Source organism: Panulirus ornatus, chromosome 39 (genome assembly GCF_036320965.1).
Source record: "Panulirus ornatus isolate Po-2019 chromosome 39, ASM3632096v1, whole genome shotgun sequence".
NCBI lineage: Eukaryota > Metazoa > Arthropoda > Malacostraca > Decapoda > Palinuridae > Panulirus > Panulirus ornatus.
The window spans coordinates 8239072-8253371 of record NC_092262.1 but is presented as its reverse complement, the minus strand read 5'-3'; the positions used below and the strand labels follow the sequence as shown (position 1 = coordinate 8253371).

The window sequence follows — 14300 nt, the reverse complement described above, 5'->3', positions numbered from 1 at the left end:
TGAAGCGACTTGCTTCATCAACCTTTCCCAGGCTGACCTTACAACCTAACCCACTCGCCATACCTCGCTTCTTGGAGCTCAGAGAAGATTGTATTATTGTTCCAATGGAGTCATAAAAAAAAAAAAGAGTCGTTCTCGACTAGTTATATAACATTTACTGAGCTTTCTCAAGTTGATCATGTAAGGGATTGCATTACTCATTTATCTATAATCACCCCAGGCCATTATTCATTTATCTATAATTACCCCAGGGCCATTTATATATATATATATATATATATATATATATATATATATATATATATATATATATATATATAAGTCCCACTGCTGTCCACCATCAATTTCCAGACTTCATACACACCCCCAGGGCTGCGCTGCTTCCAGTAGCAGGGAAATCAAAACTCCTTTGGAGTGAGACATATTGACAATACTATACTCCTACTGATGCAGCCTCATTATATACACAAAATTCTATACACATTGATCTGTGGCTATTTACATATTCTATTATTGCATCTATTAATATGTCTATGTTGGAAACATATTTTGATAGCAGTGTAGAAGGAACTGTTCCTTTAAAGAGACGATAACTCCTTTAAAAAAAAATTTGATATATATATATTCACTATTCCAATCCTATAAGATTCGCCCATAATTGATCATTATATTCAACTCATCATTTTAACTCGTCTCTTCCTACACAAAAGAAACCTGATCCCAGAAGAAATCTCTGTTTATACCTACATCAGACGCACTCATCCAATCAGCCACAAACTACATAAATTTCCTCGCTCATCTTTCACCCCAAAAATCAACTCATTTCATTTTCTTTCAGAAAATCATCATCATTTTGGTGTGTTAAAATCAAACCAGTTCAGATACGTAATTCACAGCTTAATTAGTTAATTTACAATTCGTATAAACAAATCAACTAATCAACTTACAAGTCTTGTAAACAAAAATTAAGCTTACCCTACAAATTAAATCACAACTAGTGTAGATATCTAGTAAGCATATCCTACCGACTAATACAAACTTCATCTATTTGAAAATTCTGAAAAAAAAAATGCTTATGTGGATACATTTTTATATATTCCGCCATTGTCTGTTACTTTATCAATCACTAAATAACATCAATTCTTCTCTGAATGTAAGATAACATTTAATTATAACAGATAATGAGAAGAAAAAGTCTCCCATACACAAAAAATAGCACAAAAATTCCATACTCCATTTCAAAATACATTTTCTCCAACTCTCCAGACCTCTAGCATAAACTGCCAATTAGTCGTACAAGCCATCAAACGCCCTAAGTAACCAGCAATTCCAGTAAATACACCAATCATCAACAAACGCTACTAGAAATGCATCATAAGCCAACAGCAAAAACCCCTCAGTCAGGCCTCGCAGGTCGAGGTGGCTGTGACGACCGAGTTGGCGGTAGCTCCACTGTGCAGGAGGGTGAGGTCCATGCGCGGGTCGTACGTGGCGAAGGACCTGTCCGTGGCGAAGCGTCCACGGACGTGGCGGGCGGAGCGACGCACAGCTCGCTTCACCTGCAGAAGGAGGGGGACGCCAGGGTGAGGAAGGCGTAGTACACGCCAGCGGTGGTGATTTGAAGATGGTGTTAACGAGCACTGAGGTGTTTGCCTGCGCGAACAGGTGTCATAGACCGGTAGTTAAGGACACAATTGGCGTTAACAGGCCATTAACGTAAGCAAACGAGGAACATATTATACTTTAATGTACAATATCAACTTTACAATTCGAAATCGGAGTAACTCATTGGAATAATTATAACAGACATGAAAATACATTCTGATGATAAATACGGACATAAATTTGGTTTAATGAAAGTAAATATATTAATAAAATCATTATGAAAAATTACTTACCTCTTTATTTAAGAAGCAGTAAACACTGGCCACATACAGACCCTGTAAACCATCCACACATGTGGCAAAGAAAATGTACACCTGCCAAAAAATAAATAATAATAACAACAACAATAATAATAATAATCATAATAATAATAATAATAATAATAATAATAATAATAATAATAATAATGATAATCTATGTCCAGGTTGTTTTAGATGGTTAGGATAACACATCACCACAATTATTGAGGGCAAATACTAGTTCTTCTAAGGTGAATTTATTCCTAAATGTTTCGTCAAGTTCTTAAATGATTTTCCCTTCAATTTCCGAAGCACTAACTACCTTCAACGACTTTAAGAACGACAGATAAGGGCGAGGGTAGTAGTGAGGGTGGGTGAGAGCGACGTACCTGCATGCTGGAGCAGCTGGTGGACTCGGGTGGGATGAAGAATGTGCTGAAGAAGTGGACGCCGAAGAGCGGGAGCAAGAACACGGTGGCCTTGACCGCCCTCCTGACGAAGGTGATGTACACGGACGTACGGACGTCAGAGTGGCAGGAATGGGTGAGTGAGTAGGTTGGATACAGACGTCAGAGTGGCAGGAATGGGTGAGTGAGTAGGTTAGATACAGACGTCAGAGTGGCAGGAATGGGTGAGTGAGTAGGTTAGATACAGACGTCAGAGTGGCAGGAATGGGTGAGTGAGTAGGTTACATACAGACGTAAGAGTGGGAGGAATGGGTGAGTGAGTAGGTTACATACAGACGTCAGAGTGGCAGGAATGGGTGAACGAGTAGGTTAGATACAGACGTCAGAGTGGCAGGAATGGGTGAGTGAGTAGGTTAGATACAGACGTCAGAGTGGCAGGAATGGGTGAGTGAGTAGGTTACATACAGACGTAAGAATGGGAGGAATGGGTGAGTGAGTAGGTTACATACAGACGTCAGAGTGGCAGGAATGGGTGAACGAGTAGGTTAGATACAGACGTCAGAGTGGCAGGAATGGGTGAGTGAGTAGGTTAGATACAGACGTCAGAGTGGCAGGAATGGGTGAACGAGTAGGTTACATACGGACGTAAGAATGGCAGGAATGGGTGAGTGAGTAGGTTAGATACAGACGTATGAGTGGCAGGAATGGGTGAGTGAGTAGGTTACATACAGACGTAAGAATGGGAGGAATGGGTGAGTAGGTTACATACGGACGTCAGAGTGGCAGGAATGGGTGAGTGAGTAGGTTGGATACAGACGTATGAGTGGCAGGAATGGGTGAGTGAGTAGGTTAGATACAGACGTAAGAATGGGAGGAATGGGTGAGTGAGTAGGTTAGATACAGATGTATGAGACTGGGAGGAATGGGTGAGTGAGTAGGTTAGATACAGACGTAAGAATGGGAGGAATGGGTGAGTGAGTAGGTTAGATACAGACGTAAGAATGGGAGGAATGGGTGAACGAGCAGGTTAGATACAGACTTATATCAGAGTGGGAGGAATGGGTGAGCGAGGCTAGACACCCATTTCCACGTCCGCCAAACGTCAACCAAATAACCAATTTATTTTGATACATCTGAAGGTTCCGTTACCTTATAAATTATACAACACCTATATACAATATTTCTTTAATCCTAGCCTATGTTACATAATTCCTAGGATCAAACACTAATACTTCATAAGAAATTACTTCATAAGAAATAATTAAAGTATATCATTTGTACATTAAAAGGTTATTTGTACATTAAAAGGTTATCATTTGTAAATTAAAAGGTTATCATTTGTAAATTAAAAGGTTATCATTTGTAAATTAAAAGGTTATCATTTGTAAATTAAAAGGTTATCATTTGTAAATTAAAAGGTTATCATTTGTAAATTAAAAGGTTATCATTTGTAAATTAAAAGGTTATCATTTGTAAATCAAAAGGTTATCACTAGTAAATTGAAAGGTTATCATTTGTAAATCAAAAGGTTATCATTTGTAAATTAAAAGGTTATCATTTGTAAATTAAAAGGTTATCATTTGTAAATTAAAAGGTTATCATTTGTAAATCAAAAGGTTATCATTTGTAAATCAAAAGGTTATCATTTGTAAATCAAAAGGTTATCACTTGTAAATTGAAAGGTTATCATTTGTAAATTAAAAGGTTATCATTTGTAAATTAAAAGGTTATCATTTGTAAATTAAAAGGTTATCATTTGTAAATCAAAAGGTTATCACTTGTAAATTAAAAGGTTATCATTTGTAAATCAAAAGGTTATCATTTGTAAATTAAAAGGTTATCATTTGTAAATCAAAAGGTTATCATTTGTAAATTAAAAGGTTATCATTTGTAAATCAAAAGGTTATCATTTGTAAATCAAAAGGTTATCATTTGTAAATTAAAAGGTTATCATTTGTAAATTAAAAGGTTATCATTTGTAAATTAATCATTTACTGCCTTTCTTAGAAAGTCACCAAAGTTTAGAAGATAGAAGTATAGACTTCAATTTTGCTAGTTATTTAAAACAATAAATTCACCACAGCTCCGGATGTGAAGCGATATGAAATAAACAATAACTTGGGACATTTAGTTAGCAATAACTTGGGACATTTAGTTAGCAATAACTTGGAACACTTAGTTAGCAATAACTTGGGACATTTGGTTAGCAATAACTTGGGACATTTAGTTAGCAATAACTTGGGACATTTAGTTAGCAATAACTTGGGACATTTAGTTAGCAATAACTTGGGACATTTAGTTAGCAATAACTTGGAACATTTAGTTAGCAATAACTTGGGACATTTAGTTAGCAATAACTTGGAGCATTTAGTTAGCAATAACTTGGGACATTTAGTTAGCAATAACTTGGGACATTTAGTTAGCAATAACTTGGAACATTTAATTAGCAATAACTTGGAACATTTAGTTAGCAATAACTTGGGACATTTAGTTAGCAATAACTTGGAACATTTAGTTAGCAATAACTTGGGATATTTAGTTAGCAATAACTTGGAACATTTAGTTAGCAATGACTTGGGACATTTAGTTAACAATAACTTGGGACATTTAGTTAGCAATAACTTGGGACATTTAGTTAGCAATAACTTGGGACATTTAGTTAGCAATAACTTGGAACATTTAGTTAGCAATAACTTGGGATATTTAGTTAGCAATAACTTGGGACATTTAGTTAGCAATAACTTGGGACATTTAGTTAGCAATAACTTGGGATATTTAGTTAGCAATAACTTGGAACATTTAGTTAGCAATTTTGAGCTGACCTGGTAGCTGTGGAGTTGTCTGTGTTGACCCCCCTCAGCTTCGTCAGGAGAACTCGGGTCATATTGGCCAGGAGGAGAGTATTGACCTGTGGGGGAGATAGATATATCCCCCAGGTCAATTCAGGTCATATTTCCTGGTTAATTCAGGTAATTCAGGTACTTCAGGTAATCTGATTCTACGATATGGTTATTTTTTTTATTCTTTAGTTGACCCAACAATTGACACTTTTTTTAAATGGGTTGTCATTCCTGAAAAACGAACAGGAGACTCCTACACTGCGCATCTGGATAGAACAACACTGCGCATCTGGATAGAACAACACTGCGCATGTGGATAGAACAACACTGCGCATGTGGATAGAACAACACTGCGCATCTGGATAGAACAACACTGCGCATCTGGATAGAACAACACTGCGCATGTGGATAGAACAACACTGCGCATGTGGATAGAACAACACTGCGCATCTGGATAGAACAACACTGCGCATGTGGATAGAACAACACTGCGCATCTGGATAGAACAACACTGCGAATCTGGATAGAACAACACTGCGCATGTGGATAGAACAACACTCTGACGAGCAGGTACGACCCTCCAACACGACAGTACGACCTCTGAGAAGCAGGTACGACCCTCTAACACGACAGTACGACCTCTGAGAAGCAGGTACGACCCTCCAACACATTACGACCTCTGACGAGCAGGGACGACCCTCCAACACGACAGTACGACCTCTGAGAAGCAGGTACGACCATCCAACACGACAGTACGACCTCTGAGAAGCAGGTACGACCCTCCAACACGACAGTACGACCTCTGAGAAGCAGGTACGACCCTCCAACACGACAGTGCGACCTCTGAGAAGCAGGTACGACCCTCCAACACGACAGTACGACCTCTGAGAAGCAGGTACGACCCTCCAACACGACAGTATGACCTCTGAGGAGGTTACGACCCTCCAACACGACAGTGCGACCTCTGAAAAGCAGGTACGACCCTCCAACACGACAGTGCGACCTCTGAAAAGCAGGTACGACCCTCCAACACGACAGTACGACCTCTGAGAAGAAGGTACGACCCTCCAACACGACAGTGCGACCTCTGAGAAGCAGGTACGACCCTCCAACACGACAGTGCGGCCTCTGAGAAGCAGGTACGACCCTCCAACACGACAGTGCGACCTCTGAGAAGAAGGTACGACCCTCCAACACAGTACAGCTGGTCTTATAACTTAACTAATTATAACAGCTGGTCTTATGACCTAACTAATTATAACAGCTGGTCTTATGACCTAACTAATTATAACAGCTGGTCTTATGACTTAACTAATTATAACAGCTGGTCTTATGACTTAACTAATTATAACAGCTGGTCTTATAACTTAACTAATTATAACAGCTGGTCTTATGACTTAACTAATTATAACAGCTGGTCTTATATGACTGAACTAATCATAACAACTGGTCTTATGACTTAACTAATTATAACAGCTGGTCTTATGACCTAACTAATTATAACAGCTGGTCTTATGACCTACCTAATTATAACAGCTGGTCTTATGACTTAACTAATTATAACAGCTGGTCTTATGACCTAACTAATTATAACAGCTGGTCTTATATGACTGAACTAATTATAACAGCTGGTCTTATGACCTAACTAATTATAACAGCTGGTCTTATATGACTGAACTAATCATAACAGCTGGTCTTATGACTTAACTAATTATAACAGCTGGTCTTATGACCTAACTAATTATAACAGCTGGTCTTATGACCTACCTAATTATAACAGCTGGTCTTATGACTTAACTAATTATAACAGCTGGTCTTATGACCTAACTAATTATAACAGCTGGTCTTATGACCTAACTAATTATAACAGCTGGTCTTATGACCTAAATAATTATAACAGCTGGTCTTATGACTTAACTAATTATAACAGCTGGTCTTATGACCTAACTAATTATAACAGCTGGTCTTATATGACTGAACTAATTATAACAGCTGGTCTTATGACCTAACTAATTATAACAGCTGGTCTTATGACCTAACTAATTATAACAGCTGGTCTTATGACCTAACTAATTATAACAGCTGGTCTTATGACCTAACTAATTATAACAGCTGGTCTTATGACCTAACTAATTATAACAGCTGGTCTTATGACCTAACTAATTATAACAGCTGGTCTTATGACCTAACTAATTATAACAGCTGGTCTTATGACCTAACTAATTATAACAGCTGGTCTTATGACTTAACTAATTATAACAGCTGGTCTTATATGACTGAACTAATTATAACAGCTGGTCTTATGACCTAACTAATTATAACAGCTGGTCTTATGACCTAACTAATTATAACAGCTGGTCTTATGACCTAACTAATTATAACAGCTGGTCTTATGACTTAACTAATTATAACAGCTGGTCTTATATGACTGAACTAATCATAACAGCTGGTCTTATGACTTAACTAATTATAACAGCTGGTCTTATGACCTAACTAATTATAACAGCTGGTCTTATGACCTAACTAATTATAACAGCTGGTCTTATGACCTAACTAATTATAACAGCTGGTCTTATGACCTAACTAATTATAACAGCTGGTCTTATGACCTAACTAATTATAACAGCTGGTCTTATGACCTAACTAATTATAACAGCTGGTCTTATGACTTAACTAATTATAACAGCTGGTCTTATATGACTGAACTAATCATAACAGCTGGTCTTATGACTTAACTAATTATAACAGCTGGTCTTATGACCTAACTAATTATAACAGCTGGTCTTATGACCTAACTAATTATAACAGCTGGTCTTATGACCTAACTAATTATAACAGCTGGTCTTATGACCTAACTAATTATAACAGCTGGTCTTATGACCTAACTAATTATAACAGCTGGTCTTATGACCTAACTAATTATAACAGCTGGTCTTATGACCTAACTAATTATAACAGCTGGTCTTATGACCTAACTAATTATAACAGCTGGTCTTATAACTTAACTAATTATAACAGCTGGTCTTATATGACTGAACTAATCATAACAGCTGGTCTTATGACCTAACTAATTATAACAGCTGGTCTTATGACCTAACTAATTATAACAGCTGGTCTTATGACCTAACTAATTATAACAGCTGGTCTTATGACCTAACTAATTATAACAGCTGGTCTTATGACCTAACTAATTATAACAGCTGGTCTTATGACCTAACTAATTATAACAGCTGGTCTTATGACCTAACTAATTATAACAGCTGGTAATCACCAAAACGTAATTGCACTCACGATGAGGATGATCAGCTTGGGCAGTTCGGTGACCAGGTACACGTCGGCTGAGTGGCTCCTGTCGTCTCCCAGCCAACACTGGGTGTTCTCCAGGGCCGCTCGAGCCCCAGCCCATGCCACACACACCACTACTGCTGGCGCTGACGAAGGCGACGAAGGAGACGTGAAAATACACGAAAGAAAAAAAATATATATATATATATATATATATATATATATATATATATATATATATATATATATGTATATATAAATTTTTTTCCTATGAGTCCATGGGGAAAATAAAACATGATGAGTTCCCAAGTGCACTTTCGTGTCATAATCACATCATCGGGGGAGACACAAGAGAGAAATGTAAGAGTCAGTTGATATACATCGAAGAGACGAAGCTAGGACGCCATGATGTGATTATTTCACGAAAGTGCACTTGGGAACTTGTCGTGTTTCATTTTCCCCGTGGACTCATAGGAATATATATATATATATATATATATATATATATATATATATATATATATATATATATATATATATATATATATATTTTTTTTTTTTTTTTTTTTTTTTTTTTTTTTTATACTTTGTCGCTGTCTCCCGCGTTTGCGAGGTAGCGCAAGGAAACAGACGAAAGAAATGGCCCCCCCCCATACACATGTACATACACACGTCCACACACGCAAATATACATACCTACACAGCTTTCCATGGTTTACCCCAGACGCTTCACATGCCTTGCTTCAATCCACTGACAGCACGTCAACCCCGGTATACCACATCGCTCCAATTCACTCTATTTCTTGCCCTCCTTTCACCCTCCTGCATGTTCAGGCCCCGATCACACAAAATCTTTTTCACTCCATCTTTCCACCTCCAATTTGGTCTCCCTCTTCTCCTCGTTCCCTCCACCTCCAACACATATATCCTCTTGGTCAATCTCTCCTCACTCATTCTCTCCATGTGCCCAAACCATTTCAAAACACCCTCTTCTGCTCTCTCAACCACGCTCTTTTTATTTCCACACATCTCTCTTACCCTTACGTTACTTACTCGATCAAACCACCTCACACCACACATTGTCCTCAAACATATATATATATATATATATATATATATATATATATATATATATATATATATATCAGGATATAATGTCCAACGTTGAAAACGACACAATGTTTGGTCAATATAAGACCATACACCAACAGTCCTTCCTCACACACACACACACACACACACACACACACACACACTGAGCCTCAATCCTACTGAGACCTTTAGTGAACACAAGAACACAAGAACACAAGAACACAGAACACAGAACAGATATTTCACGAAAATGTAGTGATTATTAGCATGACAACGAGGCATGGTCTATATCCATCAGGATGCGTGGGTCGACCCACGCCCTTAAGAACAGAGGCAAAGAACAAGATGTTTGAACCCACATTAATGACCCCAGATATGAAGAACAAGGATATAACATGGCCACATAAATAACCCCAGACATGAAGAACAAGGATATAACATGGCCACATCAATAACCCCAGACATGAAGAACAAGGATATAACATGGCCACATAAATAACCCCAGACATGAAGAACAAGGATATAACATGGCCACATAAATAACCCCAGACATGAAGAACAAGAATATAACATGGCCACATCAATAACCCCACATATGAAGAACAAGGATATAACATGGCCACATAAATAACCCCAGACATGAAGAACAAGGATATAACATGGCCACATCAATAACCCCACATATGAAGAACAAGGATACAACACAAACATGTTATAGTAGACAGTATAACAGTATACATCTGGAAGAACATATGAAGAACAAGGATACAACACAAACATGTTATAGTAGACAGTATAACAGTATACATCTGGAAGAACATATGAAGAACAAGGATACAACACAAACATGTTATAGTAGACAGTATAACAGTATACATCTGGAAGAACATATGAAGAACAAGGATACAACACAAACATGTTATAGTAGACAGTATAACAGTATACATCTGGAAGAACATATGAAGAACAAGGATACAACACAAACATGTTATAGTAGACAGTATAACAGTATACATCTGGAAGAACATATGAAGAACAAGGATACAACACAAACATGTTATAGTAGACAGTATAACAGTGTACATCTGGAAGAACATATGAAGAACAAGGATACAACACAAACATGTTATAGTAGACAGTATAACAGTATACATCTGGAAGAACATATGAAGAACAAGGATACAACACAAACATGTTATAGTAGACAGTATAACAGTATACATCTGGAAGAACATATGAAGCACAAGGATACAACACAAACATGTTATAGTAGACAGTATAACAGTATACATCTGGAAGAACATATGAAGAACAAGGATACAACACAAACATGTTATAGTAGACAGTATAACAGTATACATCTGGAAGAACATATGAAGAACAAGGATACAACACAAACATGTTATAGTAGACAGTATAACAGTATACATCTGGAAGAACATATGAAGAACAAGGATACAACACAAACATGTTATAGTAGACAGTATAACAGTGTACATCTGGAAGAACATATGAAGACCAAGGATACAACACAAACATGTTATAGTAGACAGTATAACAGTGTACATCTGGAAGAACATATGAAGAACAAGGATACAACACAAACATGTTATAGTAGACAGTATAACAGTGTTCATCTGGAAGAACATGGGAAGGATGGAGGTGGAGTGGCCATCTTACCCCAACCAAGGACCAGATAGACATATGTCTGGCCTCCACCTCGAAAAGCCGCCACGATCACACGGTGGAGGTAGACGCTCTCTGCCAGCATCCACGTCCACACAGACAGGCTGAAGAACTTCATGAAGAACACCAGACACTTGCACCCGGCAGTGTGTTGGTCCAGGAGCGAGTTCGACTGAAAGACAGGGAGTTCGACTGAAAGACAGGGAGTTCGACTGAAAGACAGGGAGTTCGACTGAAAGACAGGGAGTTCGAGTGAAAGGCAGAGACTTCGAGTGAAAGACAGGGAGTTCGAGTGAAAGACAGAGAGTTCGAGTGAAAGACAGAGAGTTCGACTGAAAGACAGGGAGTTCGAGTGAAAGACAGGGAGTTCGAGTGAAAGACAGGGAGTTCGACTGAAAGACAGAGAGTTCGAGTGAAAGACAGAGAGTTCGAGTGAAAGACAAGAGAGTTCGACTGAAAGACAGAGAGTTCGACTGAAAGACAGGGAGTTCGACTGAAAGACAGAGAGTTCGAGTGAAAGGCAGAGACTTCGAGTGAAAGACAGGGAGTTCGACTGAAAGACAGGGAGTTCGACTGAAAGACAGAGAGTTCGAGTGAAAGACAGAGAGTTCGAGTGAAAGACAGAGAGTTCGAGTGAAAGACAGGGAGTTCGAGTGAAAGACAGAGAGTTCGACTGAAAGACAGGGAGTTCGAGTGAAAGACAGAGAGTTCGACTGAAAGACAGGGAGTTCGACTGAAAGACAGGGAGTTCGACTGAAAGACAGGGAGTTCGACTGAAAGACAGGGATTTCGACTGAAAGACAGGGAGTTCGACTGAAAGACAGAGAGTTCGAATGAAAGACAGAGAGTTCGACTGAAAGACAGAGAGTTCGAGTGAAAGACAGAGAGTTCGAGTGAAAGACAGAGAGTTCGAGTGAAAGACAAGGAGTTCGACTGAAAGACAGAGAGAGAGAGAGGCGCGCGCCACGCACACACGCCCCACGCCTTTTCAAGGCATCGCTCGCCAATGGGGGATGAGTAATATAAACATGATATAAACTCAGGTTAATATTAACTCACGTATGACCATTGTACAACACATATGTGCTTATTCACCCCTGTATACTCATGTATGACCATTGTACAACACATATGTGCTTACTCACACCCTGTATACTCATGTATGACCATTGTACAACACATATGTGCTTAGTCACCCCTGTATACTCATGTATGACCATTGTACAACACATATGTGCTTACTCACACCCTGTATACTCATGTATGACCATTGTACAACACATATGTGCTTACTCACACCCTGTATACTCATGTATGACCACTGTACAACACATATGTGCTTACTCACACCCTGTATACTCATGTATGACCATTGTACAACACATATGTGCTTACTCACCCCTGTATACTCATGTATGACCATTGTACAACACATATGTGCTTACTCACACCCTGTATACTCATGTATGACCATTGTACAACACATATGTGCTTACTCACACCCTGTATACTCATGTATGACCATTGTACAACACATATGTGCTTACTCACCCCTGTATACTCATGTATGACCATTGTACAACACATATGTGCTTACTCACCCCTGTATACTCATGTATGACCATTGTACAACACATATGTGCTTACTCACACCCTGTATACTCATGTATGACCATTGTACAACACATATGTGCTTACTCACACCCTGTATACTCATGTATGACCATTGTACAACACATATGTGCTTACTCACACCCTGTATACTCATGTATGACCATTGTACAACACATATGTGCTTACTCACACCCTGTATACTCATGTATGACCATTGTACAACACATATGTGCTTACTCACACCCTGTATACTCATGTATGACCATTGTACAACACATATGTGCTTACTCACACCCTGTATACTCATGTATGACCATTGTACAACACATATGTGCTTACTCACACCCTGTATACTCATGTATGACCATTGTACAACACATATGTGCTTACTCACACCCTGTATACTCATGTATGACCATTGTACAACACATATGTGCTTACTCACACCCTGTATACTCATGTATGACCATTGTACAACACATATGTGCTTACTCACACCCTGTATACTCATGTATGACCATTGTACAACACATATGTGCTTACTCACACCCTGTATACTCATGTATGACCATTGTACAACACATATGTGCTTACTCACACCCTGTATACTCATGTATGACCATTGTACAACACATATGTGCTTACTCACCCCTGTATACTCATGTATGACCATTGTACAACACATATGTGCTTACTCACACCCTGTATACTCATGTATGACCATTGTACAACACATATGTGCTTACTCACACCCTGTATACTCATGTATGACCATTGTACAACACATATGTGCTTACTCACACCCTGTATACTCATGTATGACCATTGTACAACACATATCTGCTTACTCACCCCTGTATACTCATGTATGACCATTGTACAACACATATCTGCTTACTCACCCCTGTATACTCATGTATGACCATTGTACAACACATATCTGCTTACTCACCCCTGTATACTCATGTATGACCATTGTACAACACATATGTGCTTACTCACACCCTGTATACTCATGTATGACCATTGTACAACACATATCTGCTTACTCACCCCTGTATACTCAGGTATCCTGATAACCTGTAGATCCAGGAGGCTGAAGAAGGCCTTGCCGAAGAGAGTAAGGAACAGGTTCAGGTGTAGGTAGAACCTCTGTACTCTCAGTTGTCTGTTGTGATAATAGAAGGTCTTGTTTACGGAAGGTGTTGTGTTGTTTACGGAAGGTCTTGTGGATATGGAAGGTGTTGTGTTGATTACGGAAGGTCTTGTGGATATGGAAGGTGTTGTGTTGTTTACGAAAGGTCTTGTGTTGTTTACGGAAGGTGTTGTGGATACGGAAGGTGTTGTGTTGTTTACGGAATGTCTTGTGGATATGGAAGGTGTTGTGTTGTTTACGGAAGGTCTTGTGGATACGGAAGGTGTTGTGTTGTTTACGGAAGGTCTTGTTGTTTACGGAAGGTGTTGTGTTGTTT

The 14300-nt window shown here is 38.6% G+C and overlaps 1 protein-coding gene across 1 annotated transcript in view; it reads right to left on the bottom strand.

Moving 5' to 3' along the window:
- Positions 1-348: 348 nt before the first annotated feature.
- Positions 349-14300, bottom strand: part of LOC139761099 (corticotropin-releasing factor receptor 2-like) — a 32617-nt gene continuing 18665 nt past the window's right edge. The window contains exons 6-12 of the mRNA XM_071684983.1: positions 13882-13996; positions 11209-11386; positions 8443-8582; positions 5134-5219; positions 2294-2396; positions 1899-1979; positions 349-1559 (exon numbers count right to left, since the gene is read on the bottom strand). Of these exons, the coding sequence (XP_071541084.1) occupies positions 1401-1559; positions 1899-1979; positions 2294-2396; positions 5134-5219; positions 8443-8582; positions 11209-11386; positions 13882-13996 (862 nt within the window). The 3' untranslated portion in view covers positions 349-1400. The remainder of the gene's footprint in view (positions 1560-1898; positions 1980-2293; positions 2397-5133; positions 5220-8442; positions 8583-11208; positions 11387-13881; positions 13997-14300) is intronic.